We start from the raw sequence: 19,635 nt of genomic DNA, 5'->3' as shown, positions 1-19,635 counted from the left end.
TACATAAATAGCTAAAATCACGATTAGAGGTGGAGTACACAAAGTTTTAGAAAGGGCCCCGGCAAACATTTTAGCCCCAGGGCCCCGAAGGGTGAAGTTACGGCACTGCTCTCACCCGGAGATGTGTGCTGGACCTAAGCCACCTAGTCCCGAAGTACTGATGTCTTTCTACTTCCTAATTTGACGATGGATTTTATGTTGTAAAACGCATTTTAGAACTTTAGTTGTTTATGAAGGAAATAAACCAAGTTATAGTTACAAAATGTCTGGTATCTTCTACATACTTCCAAACACTAAACGTTCTATGAACCCAAACCAGTCAGTCGTTAATCTTAATAAACTTATGCCACCTATTGAAAACTGGTGTATTGAAAATAAAGTTGCTATAAACACCAGTAAATCCAATCTAATGGCCATCAGGAGGAAGAAGAGATTTAAAAACATAAATAGCAATGTTACACTATTCAATAATCTAATTCCTATTACAAATAAGGCCAATTATTTAGGCCTTTGCATTAACGATAAACTCGCATGGAATCTCCATATAGATAAAACAGTAAATAAAGACTATGCTGCTTATAGCTGCATTAGGCCACTACTAAACTCCAAATCAGCACTCCCACTTAACCTAAAGAGGCTGCTATATTTACAATGCATTAGACCGATACTGACATACGCCAACCCAGCTTGGGGCTGCAGTAAGCCAAACCAAATTAAAAAACTCGATATAGTCCAAAATAAAATTCTCAGGCGCATCACAAGAGCACCTTATTACCTCCCAAACACCTCTATCTGGAATGACTTAAAAATAGATAGCATTATTATATAAACAAACTAAATGCGGCTTTTTATAGAAACGCAAATAACTCGGATCCTGCTGATTTTAATAAAATTCTGGACAAAGATCTTATTATCGAAATGAAATACTACAACCCGATTACTTCATTTTTTCTCTCAGACATGATAATATCTAAATATTATCAATAAATTCAATACACACACAGCTTATACACTGGACTACGGCAAACCCGGTAAAGGAGTAACCCTGAAAAGGGTCCGATCCGGGCAAGCCGTAGTTCCACTAATATCAGTACAGAGAGCAACCCGGTACGAGTGGTTGAATACCAGGACGGCCGGGTCACAGTTATAGCAGAAACTTATATCAATTTTAACCATCAGCTTGTATTATTTAATCATATTATTCAATCATGTTATTATTTTATGCGGATAGATAGAATGTAGATTTTATCTGACCACCGCCACCGAAATTCACCGCCATAATCCACTTGCAATGCCATTATTACAGGTGCCCACGGGCACAACTTCAGATGAAGGTGTGAAATGTCCGCTTTGCGGACAGGTACACCGAAACTATACTCAGTTCAGTTCAGTCAGCAGCCTACCAAGAGAGATTCGCTCAAGCCTTGCTCGAGTCAAGACGTGTTATCTCTGCTCAGTTATGCCGTACCATAGTACAGCCCGCGGCGGAAAGGTGCTCCCTTCCGGCCGCTCTCAACTTTCGATTAGCGTAAACCAAGCTTCGTCAGATGACTTATTTGAGAATTGTGGGATTCCCCCGCAATTTCTTCTTCCGAGTAAGAACATGGACAAATATGAAGCGAGAGATTTCTTCTCTCATTTTCCATTGGAAGAACTGATATAAGTGAGAAGACTTTACTTTAGCCTCCTAAGGAGACTAGACTGGCGTACATGTCCCTTGTATGATTACATCCTAAAAGGATCTGTTGGTGTAAACTGCATCATTGATGCTATACAACAAAAGATGAAGAAGGAGAAAGATCTTATGAACGAAGTTCCAGGTACCATCCCAGAATCCAAAGCTCAAACGACTGAGGAAGAGGACACAACCAAAGTCACAGTGCCTGTTCCAACCAATCTACCGATTGAAATGGATACTCCAGAAATTCCTGCTCTCCCTGAGAAAAGGAATAAGAAAAAGATGAAAACGAGTGTCAACCAGGCGACACTTCCCGTTATAGAAACAGAAGGCGAGCCCTCCATAGTCCCGCCATCCCAGCGGACCCAGTATTGACAGAGTGTGAGGAGATTGCCGTTACGGTAGACCCCATCTCTACTACAAATTCAACTATGGACACTTCTCCAAACAAAAAACTGAAAACCCTCATCCGAGGCCTAAAAATTGATACAGATATTCTCGAACTGGAGAAATATCTCAAAGAATTCGGACTTCTCCCGGAAAAGATAGTGCAGCTCAAGCGAAGAAGAGGGGAGGAGCTTAGGCCCCTCCCACTTTTCCTCATCATCCAATGTGATTCAAGCAATAGCCGAAATATCTACAACATTAGATCTATCCTAGAGCAGTTTCAAGTCCAATGATACAAATGCCTGAAATTTGGACACACTCAGCGCAGTTGTACAGCCACAGTTCCCGCCTGCATAAAATGTGCCAAAGACCACTCCTCGTACGAATGTACAAAACCACACACAGAGCCAGCGACCTGCGTTAACTGTAATGGTGAGCACCCAGCCGGTTTTTCGGGCTGCGGTGTAAGACCCAGGAAGCTCCCTAAAGAAAGGAAACCCAAGAATGCCACAAACCCTGCTTCCAGATTTCTAAGACTCTTCCAAGAAATGAAAGAACTGCTAAAAGATGAAGAGCTTGTGAAGCTGCTTCGCTCCCTCCTCCTTGAGCCACAAAACTAGTGTTCCACTGCCTACAAGTCATCCTCTCATATGACTTCCACAGCTTTAGGCTGTGGTGAACTTTTACATATATTTCTTTATGAAATTTATGCCTATTCAACTTAGGACTTTTTAATTTAGATGAATCAGCAAGCGGCGCTTCGCGCCGAATACTGATATACAGAACATTTCCAGCATTGCAGCAGTCTACCAGTATTTCTCCCATCACCACTTGTAATTCAAACCAACTTGTATATAACGTAAATATGTTCAATAAAATATTAGTATTACAAAGGAGCTATCTTCGCTTACTTCAGTACTATATCCTTTCTGTGCATCATTTAATTTTTTTTAATAGAAAGCTGTCGCGTACAACTGGTGACCTGCGGACGTGATATGAACTTGTCATTGATGGATGATCCACATTAAAACAGTTGATTTGCTTAAAAACATATACTGCTTAAAGAAAAAAAAAATCCGTTGAAGTAAATAAAGTCTCCCGGTTAATAAACAAATATGAAAAAAAGAAAGAAAAATGAGCGAAATGTGCTATAAAAAAATTTATAAATTGGCGAAATGATATTAAAAAAAATAATGAGCGAAATGCTATAAAGAAAAAATATAATGAGCAAAATGAAATTAAAAAAAGAAGAAAATAAACAGCATGAATCAACTAGTGGTATCCGTTCATTGAATTCTATCCCAGATAAAAATCTAGAAGGGGAGTATTGTGGAGTAACTACCACTATAAATATTAAATACCAAATCACTAGTATATAAAACATATTAGTTCGATTCTATCTTGAGGCACCTTTTGATAGATGTAGGTTGACATAGTCAAAAATTAAATTCCTACAAGGGCACTATGTTTTATAACTTGTGAATTCACATTAATTTCTCCCAGGAAATCAACTATAAGGCTATATCTGCGGTATTCAGGCCTCATGCATATTCTAGCTGGCATAAAATTTTAAAGAGAAAGTTTAAAGAAAAATACATCAGGGCTTTCTCTTTTCATTTTTAGTCAACCTTGAAAAAAATTTGTTTTAATTAACTGTAGTTCAGTTAAATGTTTCAACCTTTACTTGTATTTTCGATTCTCTAAAACGATAGTTATAATTTTTAGTTTTTATTTGGAGGGGGAAAAAAATATTTAATTTATTACTTTTAAAATTATACTGATTTACTAAGATTCTTGCTTCGAGAATTCGCAAATTACTTTTCGTTGCAATTTAAAGAAATATTAAACGTGTACTACACTAATATCAGCCTTTGTAATCAGCAACCATTTTTAAACATTGTATAAGAATTTAAATTTTTTTTATAAATTTGAATAGCTTAGCATGCCCCATTTTTTAGAATACTTTACTAATATAAGTAAAAAGATTCTATTGAATAAGCAGAAATTTTTTTTTTCAATTATATACTTTATTTAAAATTATGCACAGAAATACATTATAAATATGGGTCTAACGGCTAAGAAATAATTTTGTTGCATAAATTGTATTTAGTTTTAAACTTAAATAAATAAATAGAAAAAAATAAATAGCTACTTCTTTTATTTTGCATTAAATTCTTTCAAAAAATTATTAAAAATCCTTTTATAGCACAATTAATAGAAACATTTAATAGCACAAAAGTAAATTACAATGATCATAAATTTTCAGATTATAAGATTTTTTGACCTTTCTGGTCTTGTTTCATAATTAAAATGGTATGTTTTTAAATCTTAATTAATGCTAGAAAATTAAATTTGACATTTGCTGATAATTAAATATGACTAGTATCGGAAAACAGATTTATGCAAATTAGTTTCTAATAATGACTTATTTTTAAAATGTATGTTATGTTTTTACACGAATAATTAATATATTATATTATAATTGTTAACGTAGAAATATTTTTCAGTTTCGTAATATATGAGCTGAGTATACATTTTCTGTGCAAACTAAGCATTGGAACATTTGAATAGTTTTAACATAATCTTCATACTTTAAAATAAAGCGGAAGAGTTTCAATATGAATAATTATTTCAAGTTATTAAAGTCATGAAATTTGTCATTAGAACTCGAGTCAATCAAGCTAAATGTATATATTTTAAAATTATCAGTTTTTTACAACATTTTTGGCTGATTCATTTCTATGAATAAATTAAATACTTCCAGAAATTTCTTAAATTATTCACACACTTACACGAACTTTTAAATTTTCTTGTGATAAAAATTTGATTCAAATAATGAAATTAAATAATTTTCAAATAGATTCATTGATTGGAGGTAAATTTTAATGCCAAATTTCTCCTAAATGAAAATAATAATAATAACACTGAAGATACAAGAGAAAAACAGCAGTGCTAGAAAATGTCTGTAGCATTAAAGAAAAAGCGATTATGTAAAAAAAGAAAAACGCAGAAAGTCAATGAGGGACCTCACATTCAAAAAACCTGTATTTAGCTAACCAAGATAATTATAGCTGATTAACTGTAGAGCTTAAATAGCACAAAATTTACAAGCAACTGTGCCATATGTTTATCTGTGTACATAATAAAATAAAGATTTTGTGAGTGTGTCTGCATACCAGATCTACCATCTGTGTATTTTCCAATTTCATTTTTGCGAAGCATTCTAAAAAATATTAATTAAGGGTAGTTACATACTCTATTGGAAGAGTCAATGCAATTTAGATTTAGAAATACAACAGAGACGCTTGAAGGTTCGCTCCCTGGTTAGCATCTTAACTCAAACAAGCGAATGGTATAAAGGCTGTTGTGTTAATGAAAAAAAGGAGCAGAAGCAATAAAACTAAAAGAGTAATGTGTAAAAAATATGACACTGTAAAAAAAAAAAGAGAGAGAGAGAGAATTACATGCAAAGTAGTGTGAAATCAAGAGAAATCTTAATTGGTATATTCGCCAGTATTACGGCAAATGTGATTTGAAAAATGCGTTGTGTATTGATTGTTACGAAAACTAGAGGGAAAAAACTAAAATAATTTTGCGTCACATTTTCTGTTTTATCTATTAAAAAGTAGCAATTCAGTTAAATTTTCTTAATCAGTAATTATTTTGAACAATTGAGCACAACACAATTGCAAAAATTATTACGCCCATTTTGAGAAATTTTTCTCATTGAAATAGAAAAAAAAATATCCCACACATTTCTTATGATCAACCTCTAACTATAAATTTAAAAAAAATATTTTTTACTATATTTTTTCACATATTTTAGTTCTACATTTAAATAATCTAAAAAGGGCCATACTGGCCCCTTCAGTATTTCTCTGTCACAGCAATTTTGAATCTTTCAAGTGTTAATCAACAAAATATTTCTCACACACCACTCAACGAAAGATCTCACACATGAGGCTTCATGCTAGAAGGGTGAAAATAGTGTTGATTAATAAGAAAATGCATTATCATACAGAGTTTTTATTTAAATAAGATTTCCACATTTTATCACACACATTTTATGAGTAAGGTACTACTTACACTATGAACTAATCTCTTAAATCTATTTTCTGTAAAAATTATTTATCACATACGTAAAATTTATATCCAGTATGAAGACAAAAAGTAAATTTAAAAGAATTTTCTGTGAGAAAGTTTTATCACACACACTGCTTGAATAAGGTTCAGATCTTGTATGAATAACATTGAATATTTAAATTTCTTTTACATAAACTAACATTATAGAACATGTTCAATATTTACTGCAGATTGTAAGAATACAGGGATGAGATTGGCCAAAAGGCAAAAAAGCTGAATTTCCAAGCAAGTAAATTTTACGTACGCGCAATCGGTCAACCATAAATTCCAGACAGTTTAAGATAATAAATAACAATGTGTTGACATAAAATTGTGTACTAATTTATTATTATATAAATGATTACATCGATACTTAACATTTAGTAAAAAGAAAAATTACCAATTGAAAAAATAAAGCTAGAAATTATATTTTTCTTCAGTTCACATAAGAGACAATTATTACTTGAGAAACTGTCTGGTTTAGCAAATTAAAACTACTGAGAACATACATTAACATTCCATTTCTGTTAATAAATACTGTTACATGATTTAAGGCAAATATATCAGTAACATGACTTTTTAAATTATTTTGAAAAGAAAATCAACTTTTACAATTGGAAAATCACTATGTTTATATTATAATCTGATCTAACTAGAGCCCTGTGAAACATATCAATAACTGTGAAGTAAAAATATATAGTAACTCCTTAACATACAAAAATTGCTATTTTAGTTCGAAAAATTACATGATAATCAGCAACTGTTTAGATAATTATTTTTCATTTGATAAGAACTTTGCATTTTATAGCATAAATAACAGCAACATTATTTTTTAAATTTTGCATTTTGATGCTGAGTTAATTAACTCTTTTTCCAAAAAAAAAATATTATCTTTTTTTAAGTGCTATATCTTTTATGTTTGCTATATTTAGTCGTTAGCCCATCTTCAAACATCTTGTGACAAATCCTACTTTTTCTTCTTTGCAAGCCCAGAGTAAAAGTTTTAAATATATTCTACTCCAGTTTCGCTGATGTTGTAACACCTACATATACTAATAATCGTCGATAGAAAAACAGTCACCTTTAGAGTAACTAAATCAAGAAAAAATTTACTTCTTACAAGAATCGCAATAGTTGAGCTTAAAATTGCGCGAATGCAAATTGCAATCCTGGATTTTAAAATAGCGTGAATATGAATCACGATTATGGATTTTGAAATCACGTGAGTATGAAACTAGATATACGATTTTGAAAATGACAAAATACAAACTGCGATATAAAATTTTTAAATCGCGTAAATACAAATCACGATTCATAATTTTTAGATCGCGTAAATACGAATCATGATGCGTAAATTTTAAATTGCATAAATAAGAATTATGAGGCATAATTTTGAATGCAAATCCCAATGCCTTATTTTTAAAGCACGTATAAGACGAAAATCGATGTTTGATATTATAACCGCATGAGCGAATCACGACATTGGATTTTAAACTCTTGTGAATACGAATCGCTACATAGGTTTTTAAAAAGGCGTAAATACAAATCACGATATCGGATTTTAAATCTCGTAAATAAGAATCGCAACATGCAACTTTTAAATCACGTAAATACGAAAAGCTATGCTTGATATTAAAATCGCGTGAATAAGAATCGAGATATTAGCAGATTCCAGGCTTGCGACTTCTAAAAGACTTGTCTGAAGCAGCGTCGTTTGAATTACGAAAATACGAGCTGTCTGGCTGCCGGGTAAAAATGCGGAAAATCTTATCATCTGTGCGTAAAAGCGGAGAAAATAGCTAAAGTAAGTAAAAATGCGGAAAGGGTTGGTAGCTTTGTAGTTTGAATTTTCTGTTTACCTTTGAAAATCGGAAATAAAAATAATTATTATATTTCAGTGGCTGAATTTTCAGAAAAAGCGGAATATTTATTTTAAAAAAAAGCGAAATTTTAAGAGAATCGGAGTTTTTGATAAGAAAGGCAGAAATTCGAGAGACAAAAGTGAAAAAAAGCGGAAAAATCTCATCCCTGAAGAATAGGGTTTAACTCAAATGTCAGAAACATGGGGTACTATGCATGTCCAGGTGAGAAAGATAGCTCACATACAATGCATGAATAAAAAAAGTTTCTCTTAAGTAGAAATAAAAAAATGATTAATTAAATTTTATTAATCTAGAGAATATTTTGTCACACACACTGCATGAATTCCTTGATGAATAAGAAGGTGTCTAGTTAAATTAGGTTTTGAGGTGAAAGATTTATCACAAACACTACAAGAGTAAGGCTTTTTTCCATTATGAATATCATAATGTTCATTTAAATTCTTTTTTTGTGCGAAAGATTTATTACACACACTACATGAATATGGCTTCACTCCGGAATGAAGAAGAATGTGTTTATTTAAACTAGATTTCATTGAGAAGGATTTATCACACACACTACAGGAATATGGTTTCTCTCCAGTGTGAACAACAGAATGTTCTTTTAACCCTTTTTTATGTGTGAAACATTTATTACACACACTACATGAATAAGGCTTTTCTCCAGTATGAAGAATGTAATGTCCTTTTAAACACCTTTTATTTGCGAAAGATTTATCACACACACAGCATGAATATTTCTCTCCAGAATGAAGAAGAATGTGTTTATTTAAACTAGATTTCAATGTAAAGGATTTATCACACACACTACAGGAATATGGCTTCTCTCCACTGTGAACAACAAAATGTTCTTTTAAGTTTTTTTTATGTGTGAAACATTTGTTACACACATTGCATGAATAAGGTTTCTCTCCAGTATGAATAACAGAATGATCATTTAAACTTCTTTTATGTGTGAAACATTTATCACACACGCTGCACGAATACGGTTTTTCTCCACTATGAACAAGATAGTGTTGATGTAAATTACATTTATATGTGAAAGATTTATCACACACATTGCATGAAAAAGGCTTCTTTCCAGAATGAAGAATATTGTGTTTATTTAAACCAGACTTCTGTGTGAAACATTTATCACACACACTGCATGAATACGGTTTTTCGCCACTATGAACAAGATAGTGTTGATGTAAATTAGATTTATAAGTGAAAGATTTATCACACACATTGCATGAATAAGGCTTCGCTCCAGTATGAAGAATATTGTGTTTATTTAAACCAGACTTCTGTGTGAAAGATTTATCACATACACTGCATGAATATGGTTTTGCTCCAGTATGAACAACAAAATGATAATTTAAATATCTTTTATGTGTGAAACTTTTATCACACACATTGCATGAATAAGGTTTCTCTCCATTATGAGCAAAATAGTTTTTATTTAATTTGCTCTGAGTTGTATTAGAGTTTTCACTCATACTGCAGGAATAAGTTCTTTATTTTTGTGAACAAGAGGAATTGGATGAGTAAGTTATGTGAATGTTTTACAATTGCATTAATAAGACTTCTTTCAATACGAACTAGAGTGTTAATGATAAGTCACCTTCCGCTACAGAATTATTTACATGCATGGTCCTGCTCCGTCTGAAGCCGATTTTATAAACAGCTTTTCTGCCTACAACAGGAATATACTTGTTTATTTAAATTACATCTCTAAGAAGTATCTATACTTCACATATTTTCTGTTGTATAAAAAAGTCATTTTATTATCTCATTTAGCGAAAGTTTTACTGCATCATATACTCAGCCTCTCCTTCTATTGTTTTCTGCAGTATGATCACGTTTTCCATTTAAAATAACAATAACACTTATTTCCAGTGTAAACCATAAAATGATATTTTTTAGCATATTCATTAAAAAAATTTCAGAGCTCAACATAAATAGACTATGTTTCTTTCAGCCTTGAAAGTCGAAGAATAATATTTTTTAAGCATTATTCATTAAATTGAAGTGAACTATTAGTTGAAGACGCGCACTTTTGATGGCCTTTTCTGCTTCGCGCTTATAGCTCGCATATCAATTACATTTGATTGTAGAAAAGTGCGACGAGGTCTGTACGTTAACTTATAGCTTCATATTTCCTTGTTGCTGTTGTTGTTAATTTACGTCGCACTAGAGCTGCACAGTGGGCTATTGGCGACGGTCTGGGAAACATCCCGGAGGATGATCCGAAGACTTGCCATCACAAATTTGATCCTTTGCGGAGGGGATGGCTCCCCCACTTCGATAGCCCGACGACCTGCGCGCGAAGTCGAGCACTTTACGGTAGCACAGTTTAACGAGGACCAATACCGCACCCCCTCGGTCCCTACGCAGACTGATCCAAGTGGTCACCCACCCGCACACTGATCGTAGCCAGTGAGGCTTGACTTCGGTGTCATATTTCCTTAACTGCACTCTTATTAATTACATCAGGATATTGAGATGAGTGAATGGGTTTTGCAACAGAGGGTGTATATACAGAGCCTGACTAAGGCAGGGCAGCTGACCCGGGCCCCCGCATCAGAGGGGCCCCCAAATCGAGTGGAAAGTTTATTTTGCGCTTCTTTCTTTAATAAACTTTTTTTAAAACAAAATATCAGTACAGTGTAAAATCCATCAGTTATATGTTAGCTTCTTGGTTAATCTAGATCAGTCATGTCAAAGATACGGCCCGCGGGCATCCGACCCCCGGTTCGTATCAATACGGCCCGCGATCGCGATAAGTCACAGAAAGAAGAATCATGTTTTTTAGAGCTTTTAGATTTCACTCTATTCCTCTACGGAAGTTTTAAAATGTGCACACTACATTTATAAGTAATTTTAAGGGCAGCGCGGGCATAGACAAGCGAGAGAGATAGACAGTAACGCATCTTAGCAACAGGCGAAATCTTCGACTGGAATATACTTAGCAGCACAACTACGGATGGCGCTCCTGCCATGGGTGGCAATCATTCGGGCATTGTAACTAAATTAAAACAGAAAACATCAGGGAATTTTGTGGGATTTCCCTGTATAATTCATCAGGAATCATTGGCATCCAAGCATTTAAAAATGAACCATGTCATGCTACCTGTAATTAAAATAGTAAATTTTATAAGGAGCAGAGGACTAAATCACCGACAGTTCAGGCAGTTTTTACAAGATTTGGACGAAAATTTTTTTGATGTCCCTTATTTCCCTGAAGTTCGTTGGCTCAGTCGAGGAGTAGTTTTAGAAGGATTTTTTGCATTACGTGACTCTATTCAAGCCTTCATGTAAGAAAAAGGCAACCCAATTGATTATGACAATGACTGGTGGATTGATTGTGTCTTTTTGGTAGATATGAATTAACACTTGACTGATCTGAATGTAAAGTTACAGGATAAAAATCTGATTGTCACTCAAATGTATTCAAGCCTTTGAAACAAAGTTGAGGTTGTGGGAAAATCAGGTAAACAATAAAACTTTGGATCATTTCCCTCATTTGAAATCATTTGGCACAGTGAACCAAAAAAAATTGGATCAGTATTCTCAACTTCTGCAAAATCTGATCACGGAATTCAACAATCGTTTCGAAGACTTCCACAAAATGAATGAAACGGAATTCTCAATTTTCAACAATCCATTCAATTTTGAAGCTTCACAGACACCAGTTCATTTGCAAATGGAATTGATAAATCTTCAATCGGACAGTATTTTGAAAGAACTAACGCTCTTACATTTTATGCACAATATTTCAAGAGTTTGGATAACTACCCGGAATTAAAAAAGCATGCAGCACGCATTCTGAGAACAAGAGAAGTCAGGTATCTGGATTCTCGAGCTCAAAATAGTTACCATCTTTCATAACTTTGATATGATTTTTAACAACCTTATATTAACCTTATTTATCTAATTATATACCATATAATTAGATAAATAAAATGTTATAATAGTTCAGTACATTTTTTTTATTTGAATCTGGCCCGCCTACACATTCTAAATTTAATATATGGCCCTCTGCAAAATTGAGTTTGACACCTCTGATCTAGATGAACACAAAAAATCTTTATTTCGTAAATCCACGGCTATCTAGAGCGGAATTCAGCTAAATTTTCGCAATAACGATGGACAAATTTGGCCAATGAAGAGCCTGTATTTTCACATATCTCAAAATGCAATAATATGTTTACAAAAATATGAGTTCTGATTGGCTTAATTGAGCCATCGAAATTGAGAAAATTTAGCTTAATTCAGCAAGGTCATAGCTATTTTAGGTTCTAGTCAAATTTCTCGTTATATATCTATAATGAGGCGAAAAATATAAATACCTCATAAAGTTCGGTTCTTCATTACTGAAGTAGTAAAGTAGAGGGGGCACCCAAAGAAGTTTTTGCTCCGACCCCCAATTAGGCTAAGTCGAACCCTGGGTACATAGTAAGTACTTTACTTATTATGTCGCACTAGAGATGCACAATAAACTACTGGCTCGGGTCTGAGAGACATCCTTGAGGATGATTCAAAGGCATGACCATCACAATTTTGATCCTTTGCGGAGGAGATCTCATTTGCAAGGCTAACAGTTGGGCTGAAAAGTTCGTAGGCTGACACATAGATGGGACTACTATTATTAAATACATACGATTTTTAGTTAGTTATAACCTTTGAAAGACACGTGTATAAATTTGACAGCTGTCGGACTATTAGTTTGTGAAATATAGTATTTTTAGTGAAGCAACTTTTGTTAGTTTAGAAACAATGGATACAAAGGAATTTCGTGTGTTTTTAAAGCATTGCTTTTTAGCAAAAAAAAATAAATACTCTTGAAGCCAAGGCTTGGCTTGGGAAACATTATTCGGACTCTGTACCAGGGAAATCAACCATTGAGAAGTGGTTTGCTAAGTTCAAACGAGACGAAATGAGCACCGACGACGATGCACACAGTAGTCGCCCCAAAGAGGCTGTTACCGACGAAAACATAAAAAAAGTCCACAAAATAATTTTAGACTACTGTAAAGTGAAGTTGATCAAAATATCTGAGACTCTAAAGATATCAAAAGAACGTGTTGAACATATCGTGAATGAATATTTGATTATGCGAAAGCTCTAGGTAAAATGGGTGCCGCACGAGCTCCATTTCGACAAAAACAACAACGAATTGATGATTCTGAACTGTGTTTGAAGCTGTTTAATTGTAATAAACCCGAATTTATGTGTCAATATGGGACAATGGGTGAAACATGGCTCCATAATTCCACACCGCAGTCCAACCGACAGTCAGCCGAGTGAACTGCACGAGACGAACCAACTCCAAACCGCGGAAAGGTGCAACAGTCAGCAGGCAAAGTTATGGCGTCAGTATTTTGGGATGCTCATGGTATAATATTCATTGACTCTCTTGAAAAGGGAAAAACCATCAACAGCGACTATTACATAGCGTTATTGGAGCGTTTGAGCTACGAAATCGCAGAAAAACGGCCCCATTTGAAGAAGAAGAAAGTTTTGTTTCATCAAGACAATGCACCGTGACACAAGTCAATGAAAAAGATGGCAAAATTATATAAATTAGTCTTCGAATTGCTTCCGCATCCACCGTACTCTCCAGATCTGGTCCCCAGCAACTTTTTCCTGCTCTCAGACCTACAGAGAATGCTTGCTGGAAAGAAATTTGGCGCCGATGAAGAAGTAATCACCGAAACAAAGCCCTTTTTTTTAAGCTAAAGACAAATCGTATTATAAAAGTGGTATCGAAAAATTATATGACCGCTATAATCGTTGTATCGCCCTTGAAAGAAACTATATTGAATAATAAAATTGAATTTTACCCAAAAAAATTTTTTTTCTATGTTAGCCTACAAACTTTTCAGCCCAACTGTTACTTCCTCAATTTAGACTTAGATCTGAAGGAGAAGAAATTTTATCCAGATCTTTGTATCCATGGTACTTCTCAGTGACCTACCAAAGGATTTGAGATAAAACTGATATTTCCAGTAACTATATCGCATGTACTCAGTGGGTTTCGGCGGAGTCGAGGAACCCTTCTGGACCGAAGCCCGATTCTCTGATCAGTAGATGGATTTTCTTTGCAGGATTGTAGTTTGTGATTATCTGAAGTATCCATGATCGATAAAAGGCAAAAAGCCAGGACAAAGATGTCATTAAAGTATGAAGCGGTGTGTTTACAAGAAGGAGACATACGAAAATGATTTGAACAATATTGAAACGTTATTGTTGTAGTTCATTTACGTCGCACTAGTGCTGCACAATGGACTATTGGCGACGGTCTGGGAAACATCCCGGAGTATGATCCGAAAACATGCCATCACAATTTCTCTCCTCTGCAGAGAGGTTGGCACCTCCGCTTCGATAGCCCGACGACCTGCAAGCAAAGTCGAGCACTTTACGGTAGAACAGTTAACGAGGACCAATACCGCACACTCTCGGTCCCTACGCTGACTGATCAAAGTGGTCACCCACCAGCACACTGATGCTTGACTTCGGTGATCTGCTGGGAACCCTGTCTTAACGATCAGTCTACTGAGGGACAATATTGAAATGAAAGAACAGGGCTGCTATAGTAGCACAACTAAAATCACACAAGTTTTGGACTAAGAACAGTAGCAAATATGAAAATACACTTTCTTTCAGTTGCAATACTAGCACAACTCATAATTCAACTTGAAGGCAATCTTCGTTTAAGCAAACTAAAGCAATTTTTATGTTTTTTCCTTAGCAATGAAAACCTTAAATCCACTTATCTGAAAACATGATTTGTTTTGTGTTGTGCCGCTATTGCAGCCCAATAGTGGTCTCGCAGTGGACTGATCGTAAATCTATATATATGTGTGTGTGTGATAAAATTTGAGTCCATTTCCTTAAAAAGTGTCTTAGGAACTATTAAAAGTCTAGCACCATTCTTAATATTTGAGGATGTCTAGTTACCTAAATTTTAGACTAGTGCTAGAAGTGTGAGATCACTCATCCCCTTACTTCTATTCTATTTCCACATTTCGTTTACATTCTGTGGACCCTTCCTATTGTTATTTTATTACTTTGTAAAGATATTATGTGGATAGAATTAGTTAAACATAAACATTTTTAGCTCGTCCCAAAGATAAAGTTATCTCTCTCTCTCTCCCTTTTTTCTTCTTTGCTTTCTTCCATTTCATGTCTTCAGAGTAGGGAAAAAGAGGGGGATTTAGGAGTCAAAATGACCTTGTGCAATTCGGATTATTATAGAATTTTTTTCTTAAGATTTGAGGACGTCTAGTTACCAAAATTTTAGACAAACCACTGATGAAAGGTTTTGAAACGTGACACGCATTGTTTTTACTACACTACTGTCTTATTGTATGATGGTTTTTGAAGAGAAGGCTGATAGTTTATATCAGAAATCAGGAACTGTAAGAACAATAAGAGATTCATTGAACCCTTGACCTAGATGAATGGGCTAAATAAAAACTGAGAGGAAAGTGCACTATGTTTTATAATTTGTGAATTCACGCTAATTTCTCCCAGGAAATCAACTATAGGGCTATGTCCGCGATATTCAGGCCTCATGGATATTCTAGCTGGGTATAAAATTTTAAAGAGAAAGTTTAAAATAAAATACATGAGGGCTTTTTCTATTCATTTTTAGTCAGCCTTGAGGAAAATTCGTTTCAATTAACTGTCAAATGTTTCAAGCTTTATTTGTATTTTCTATTCTCTAAAAAGATAGTTATAATTTTTCCAATTTTTAGTTTTTCTTTAGAGGAAAAAAAAAAATTACATTTATTACTTTTAAAATTATATTGATTTGCTAAGATTCTTGCTTCGACAATTCGCAAATTACTTTTCGTTGCAATTTAAAGAAATATTAAACAAAAAAGAGTACTACACTAATATCAGCCTTTGTAATCAGCAACCATTTTTGAACATTGTATAAGTATTTAAATTTTTTTATAAATTTAAATAGCTTAGCATGCTCAATTTTTCAGAATACTTTACCAATATAAATAAAAAGATTCTATTGAATAAACAGAAATTTTTTTTCAATTATATACTTTATTTAAAGTTATGCACAGAAATACATTATAAATATGGGTCTAACGGCTAAGAAGAAATTTTGTTGTAAAAATTGTATTTAGTTTAAAACTTAAATGCATAAATATAGAAAAAAATAAACAGCTACTTCTTTTATTTTGCATTTAATTTTTTCAAAAAATTATTAAAAATTCTTTTATAGCGCAATTAATAAAAACATTTAATAGCACTAAAATAAATTACAATGATCATGAATTTTCAGATCATAAGATTTGTCGATCTTTCTGGTCTTGTTTTATAATTAAAATGGTATGTTTTTAAATTTTAATTAATGCTAGAAAATTTATAATTAAATTTGACTAGTATTGGGAAACAGATTTATGCAAATTAGTTTTTAATAATGACTTACTTTTAAAATGTATGTTATGTTTTTACATGAATAATTAATATATAAATTATATTATAATTGTTAATGTGGAAATATTTTTCAGTTTCGTTGTACATGAGCTGAGAATACACTTTCTGTGCAAACTAAACGTAGGAACATTTGAATAGTTTTAACATAATCTTCATATTTTAAAATAAAGCCAAATAGTTTCAAGATGAATAATTATTTCAAATTATTTAAGGCATGAAATTTGTAATGGCACAATTACAAAAACCATTATGCCCATTGTAAGAGATTCTTATCGAAATAGGAAAAAAAAATATCCCACACATTTCTTACGATCAATATCCAACTATGTCTTAAACAAATTATTTTTTATAATATTTTTAGACACATATTTTAGTTCTATATTTAAATAATCTAAAAAGGGCCACACTCGCCCCCTCAGAATTTCCAGGTCACAGCAATTTTTAATCTTTCTAGTGTTAATCAATGAACGATGTCTCACACATGAGGCTTCATGCCGGAAGGATGAAAATAGTGTCGATAAATAAGATTGATATGATAATATATTATCATACAGAGTTTTTATTTTAAAAAAATTTCCACATTTTATGAGTAAGGTACTACTTACACTATGAATTAAGCTCTTAAATCTATTTTCTGTAAAAATTATTTATCACATACATAAAATTTATATCCAGTATGAAGACAAAAAGTAAATTTAAAAGAATTTTCTGTGAGAAAGTTTTATCACACACACACTGCTTGATTAAGGTTCCACTCTTGTATGAATAACATATTGAATATTTCAATTTCTTTTACATAAACTAACATTATAGAAAGTGTTCAAAATTTATTGCAGATTGTAAGATTAAGGTTTAACTCAAGTATCAGAAAGATGAGATACTATGCATGTCCAGGTGAGAAAGATAGTCCTAATTTAAATCAAAGATTACTAATCAGAATTATTTACGTTTGAAAGATCTCTCACATACACTGCATGGAAAAAAAAAGTTTATCTTAAGTAGAAATAAAAAAATTATTAATTAAATTTCTTCATCTAGAGAATATTTTGTCACACACACTGCATGAGTTCCACGATGAATAAGAAGGTGTCTAGTTAAATTAGGCTTTGAAGTGAAAGATTTATCACAAACACTACAAGAGTAAGGCTTCTTTCCAGTATGAATATCATAATGCTCATTTAAATTGTTTTTCTGTGCAAAAGATTTATTACACACACTGCATGAATATGGCTTCACTCCGGAATGAAGAAGAATGTGTTTATTTAAACTAGATTTCAATGTAAAGGATTTATCACACACACTACAGGAATATGGCTTCTCTCCAGTATGAACAACAGAATGTTCTTTCAAGCCTTTTTTATGAGTGAAACATTTATTACACACACTACATGAATAAGGCTTTTCTCCAGTATGAAGAATGTAATGTCTTTTTAAACACCTTTTATGTGTGAAAGATTTATCACACACACAGCATGAATAAGATTTCTCTCCACTGTGAGTAAGAGAATGTTGACATAAAGTAGATTTATGGGTGAAAGATTTATCACACACATTGCATGAATGAGGCTTTTCTCCTGAATGAAGAAGAAGGTGTTTATTTAAACCAGACTTCTGGGTGAAAGATTTGCTACACACATTGCATGAATAAGGTTTCTCCCCAGTATGAATAACAGAATGATCATTTAAACTTCGTTTATGTGTGAAACATTTATCACACACACTGCATGAATACGGTTTTTCTCCACTATGAACAAGATAGTGTTGGTGTAAATTAGATTTATAAGTGAAAGATTTATCACACACATTGCATGAATAAGGCTTCGCTCCAGTATGAAGAATATTGTGTTTATTTAAACCAGACTTCTGTGTGAAAGATTTATCACATACTCTGCATGAATATGGTTTTGCTCCAGTATGAACAACAAAATGAGAATTTAAATATCTTTTATGTGTGAAACATTTATCACACACATTGCATGAATAAGGTTTCTCTCCATTATGAGCAAAATAGTTTTTATTTAATTTGCTCTGAGTTGTATTAGAGTTTTTACTCATTCTGCACGAATAAGTTCTTTATTTTTATGAGCAAGAGGAATTGAATGAGCTAGTTACGTGAATGTTTTACAACTGCATTAATAAGACTTCATTCAATATGAAATAGAATGTTAATGATAAGTGACCTTCTGCTGCAAAATTATTTGATTGCAGGGTCCTACTCCATCTGTAGACGGTTTTATGAACAGCTTTTCTGCTTACGACACGAATATATTTGTTTATTTAAATCATATCTCTAAGAAGTATTATTCTTCACAAATTTTCTGTAGTATAAAAGTCATATTATTATCTCTTTTTGAGCAAGTTTTACTGCATCATATACTCAGCCTCTCCTTCTATTGTTTTTTACAGTATGAACACGTTTCCCATTAAGACCAAGAATAACACCTATTTCCAGTGTACACCATAAAATATTATTTTTCAGCATTAATACTAGAAATTTTTCAAAGCTTAACATAAATAGGGTATGTTTCTTTCAGCCTTGAAAGTCGAAAAATAATTAATTAATGAATGAAAAGTAATGAATTTTTTAAAAATATTCATTAAATAGAAGTTTCTACTTCTTTTCTTGAAGAATGTTGACAAACGAGCATTTATCAGCTCTTTTCTGATTTGCGCTTATAGCTCGCTTATCAATTACATTTGATTGCAGAAAAGTGCGACAAGTTGTGCGCATAAGCTTATAGCTCTGTATTTTCTTTACACTCTTATTAATTACGTTAGGATATTGTTGCTGTTGTAGTTCATTTACGTGGCACTAAATATGTTATTGGCGACGGTCTGGAAAGCATCCCTGAGGATGATCCGAAGACATGCCATCACAATCGGTGGCATGTCTTTGGAGACGGTGGGGCACCCCCCTTTGGTAGCGCGACGACCTGCACGCGAAGTCGAGCACTTTACGGTAGAACAGTTTAACGAGGATCAATACCGCACACCCTCGGTCCCTACGCAGACTAATTCAAGTGGTCACCCACCCGTACACGGACTGCAGCCAGTGATGCTTGACTTTGGCGATCTGCTGGGAGCCGTGTCTTAACGATCAGTTCACTGCGGGACGCATTAGGATAT

General features: G+C 33.4%; 2 protein-coding genes across 2 annotated transcripts; both read right to left on the bottom strand.

Annotated features, from left to right (window-relative positions):
- Positions 1–6,075: 6,075 nt before the first annotated feature.
- On the bottom strand, positions 6,076–10,131 carry LOC107454382 (zinc finger protein 888). Its single transcript, XM_071187094.1, has one exon. The coding sequence runs from the start codon at positions 9,543–9,545 to the stop codon at positions 8,355–8,357; it is 1,191 nt and encodes a 396-aa protein (XP_071043195.1). The 5' UTR covers positions 9,546–10,131; the 3' UTR covers positions 6,076–8,354.
- Positions 10,132–17,052: 6,921 nt separating this feature from the next.
- LOC110281921 (zinc finger protein 888) lies at positions 17,053–19,355 on the bottom strand. Its single transcript, XM_021144523.3, has one exon. The coding sequence runs from the start codon at positions 18,562–18,564 to the stop codon at positions 17,530–17,532; it is 1,035 nt and encodes a 344-aa protein (XP_021000182.2). The 5' UTR covers positions 18,565–19,355; the 3' UTR covers positions 17,053–17,529.
- Between the last annotated feature and the right edge of the window lie 280 nt (positions 19,356–19,635).

Source organism: Parasteatoda tepidariorum, chromosome 10 (assembly GCF_043381705.1).
Source record: "Parasteatoda tepidariorum isolate YZ-2023 chromosome 10, CAS_Ptep_4.0, whole genome shotgun sequence".
NCBI classification, from domain to species: domain Eukaryota; kingdom Metazoa; phylum Arthropoda; class Arachnida; order Araneae; family Theridiidae; genus Parasteatoda; species Parasteatoda tepidariorum.
The sequence above is the reverse complement of the archived record's forward strand: the minus strand, read 5'-3'. Positions and strand labels throughout refer to the sequence as shown.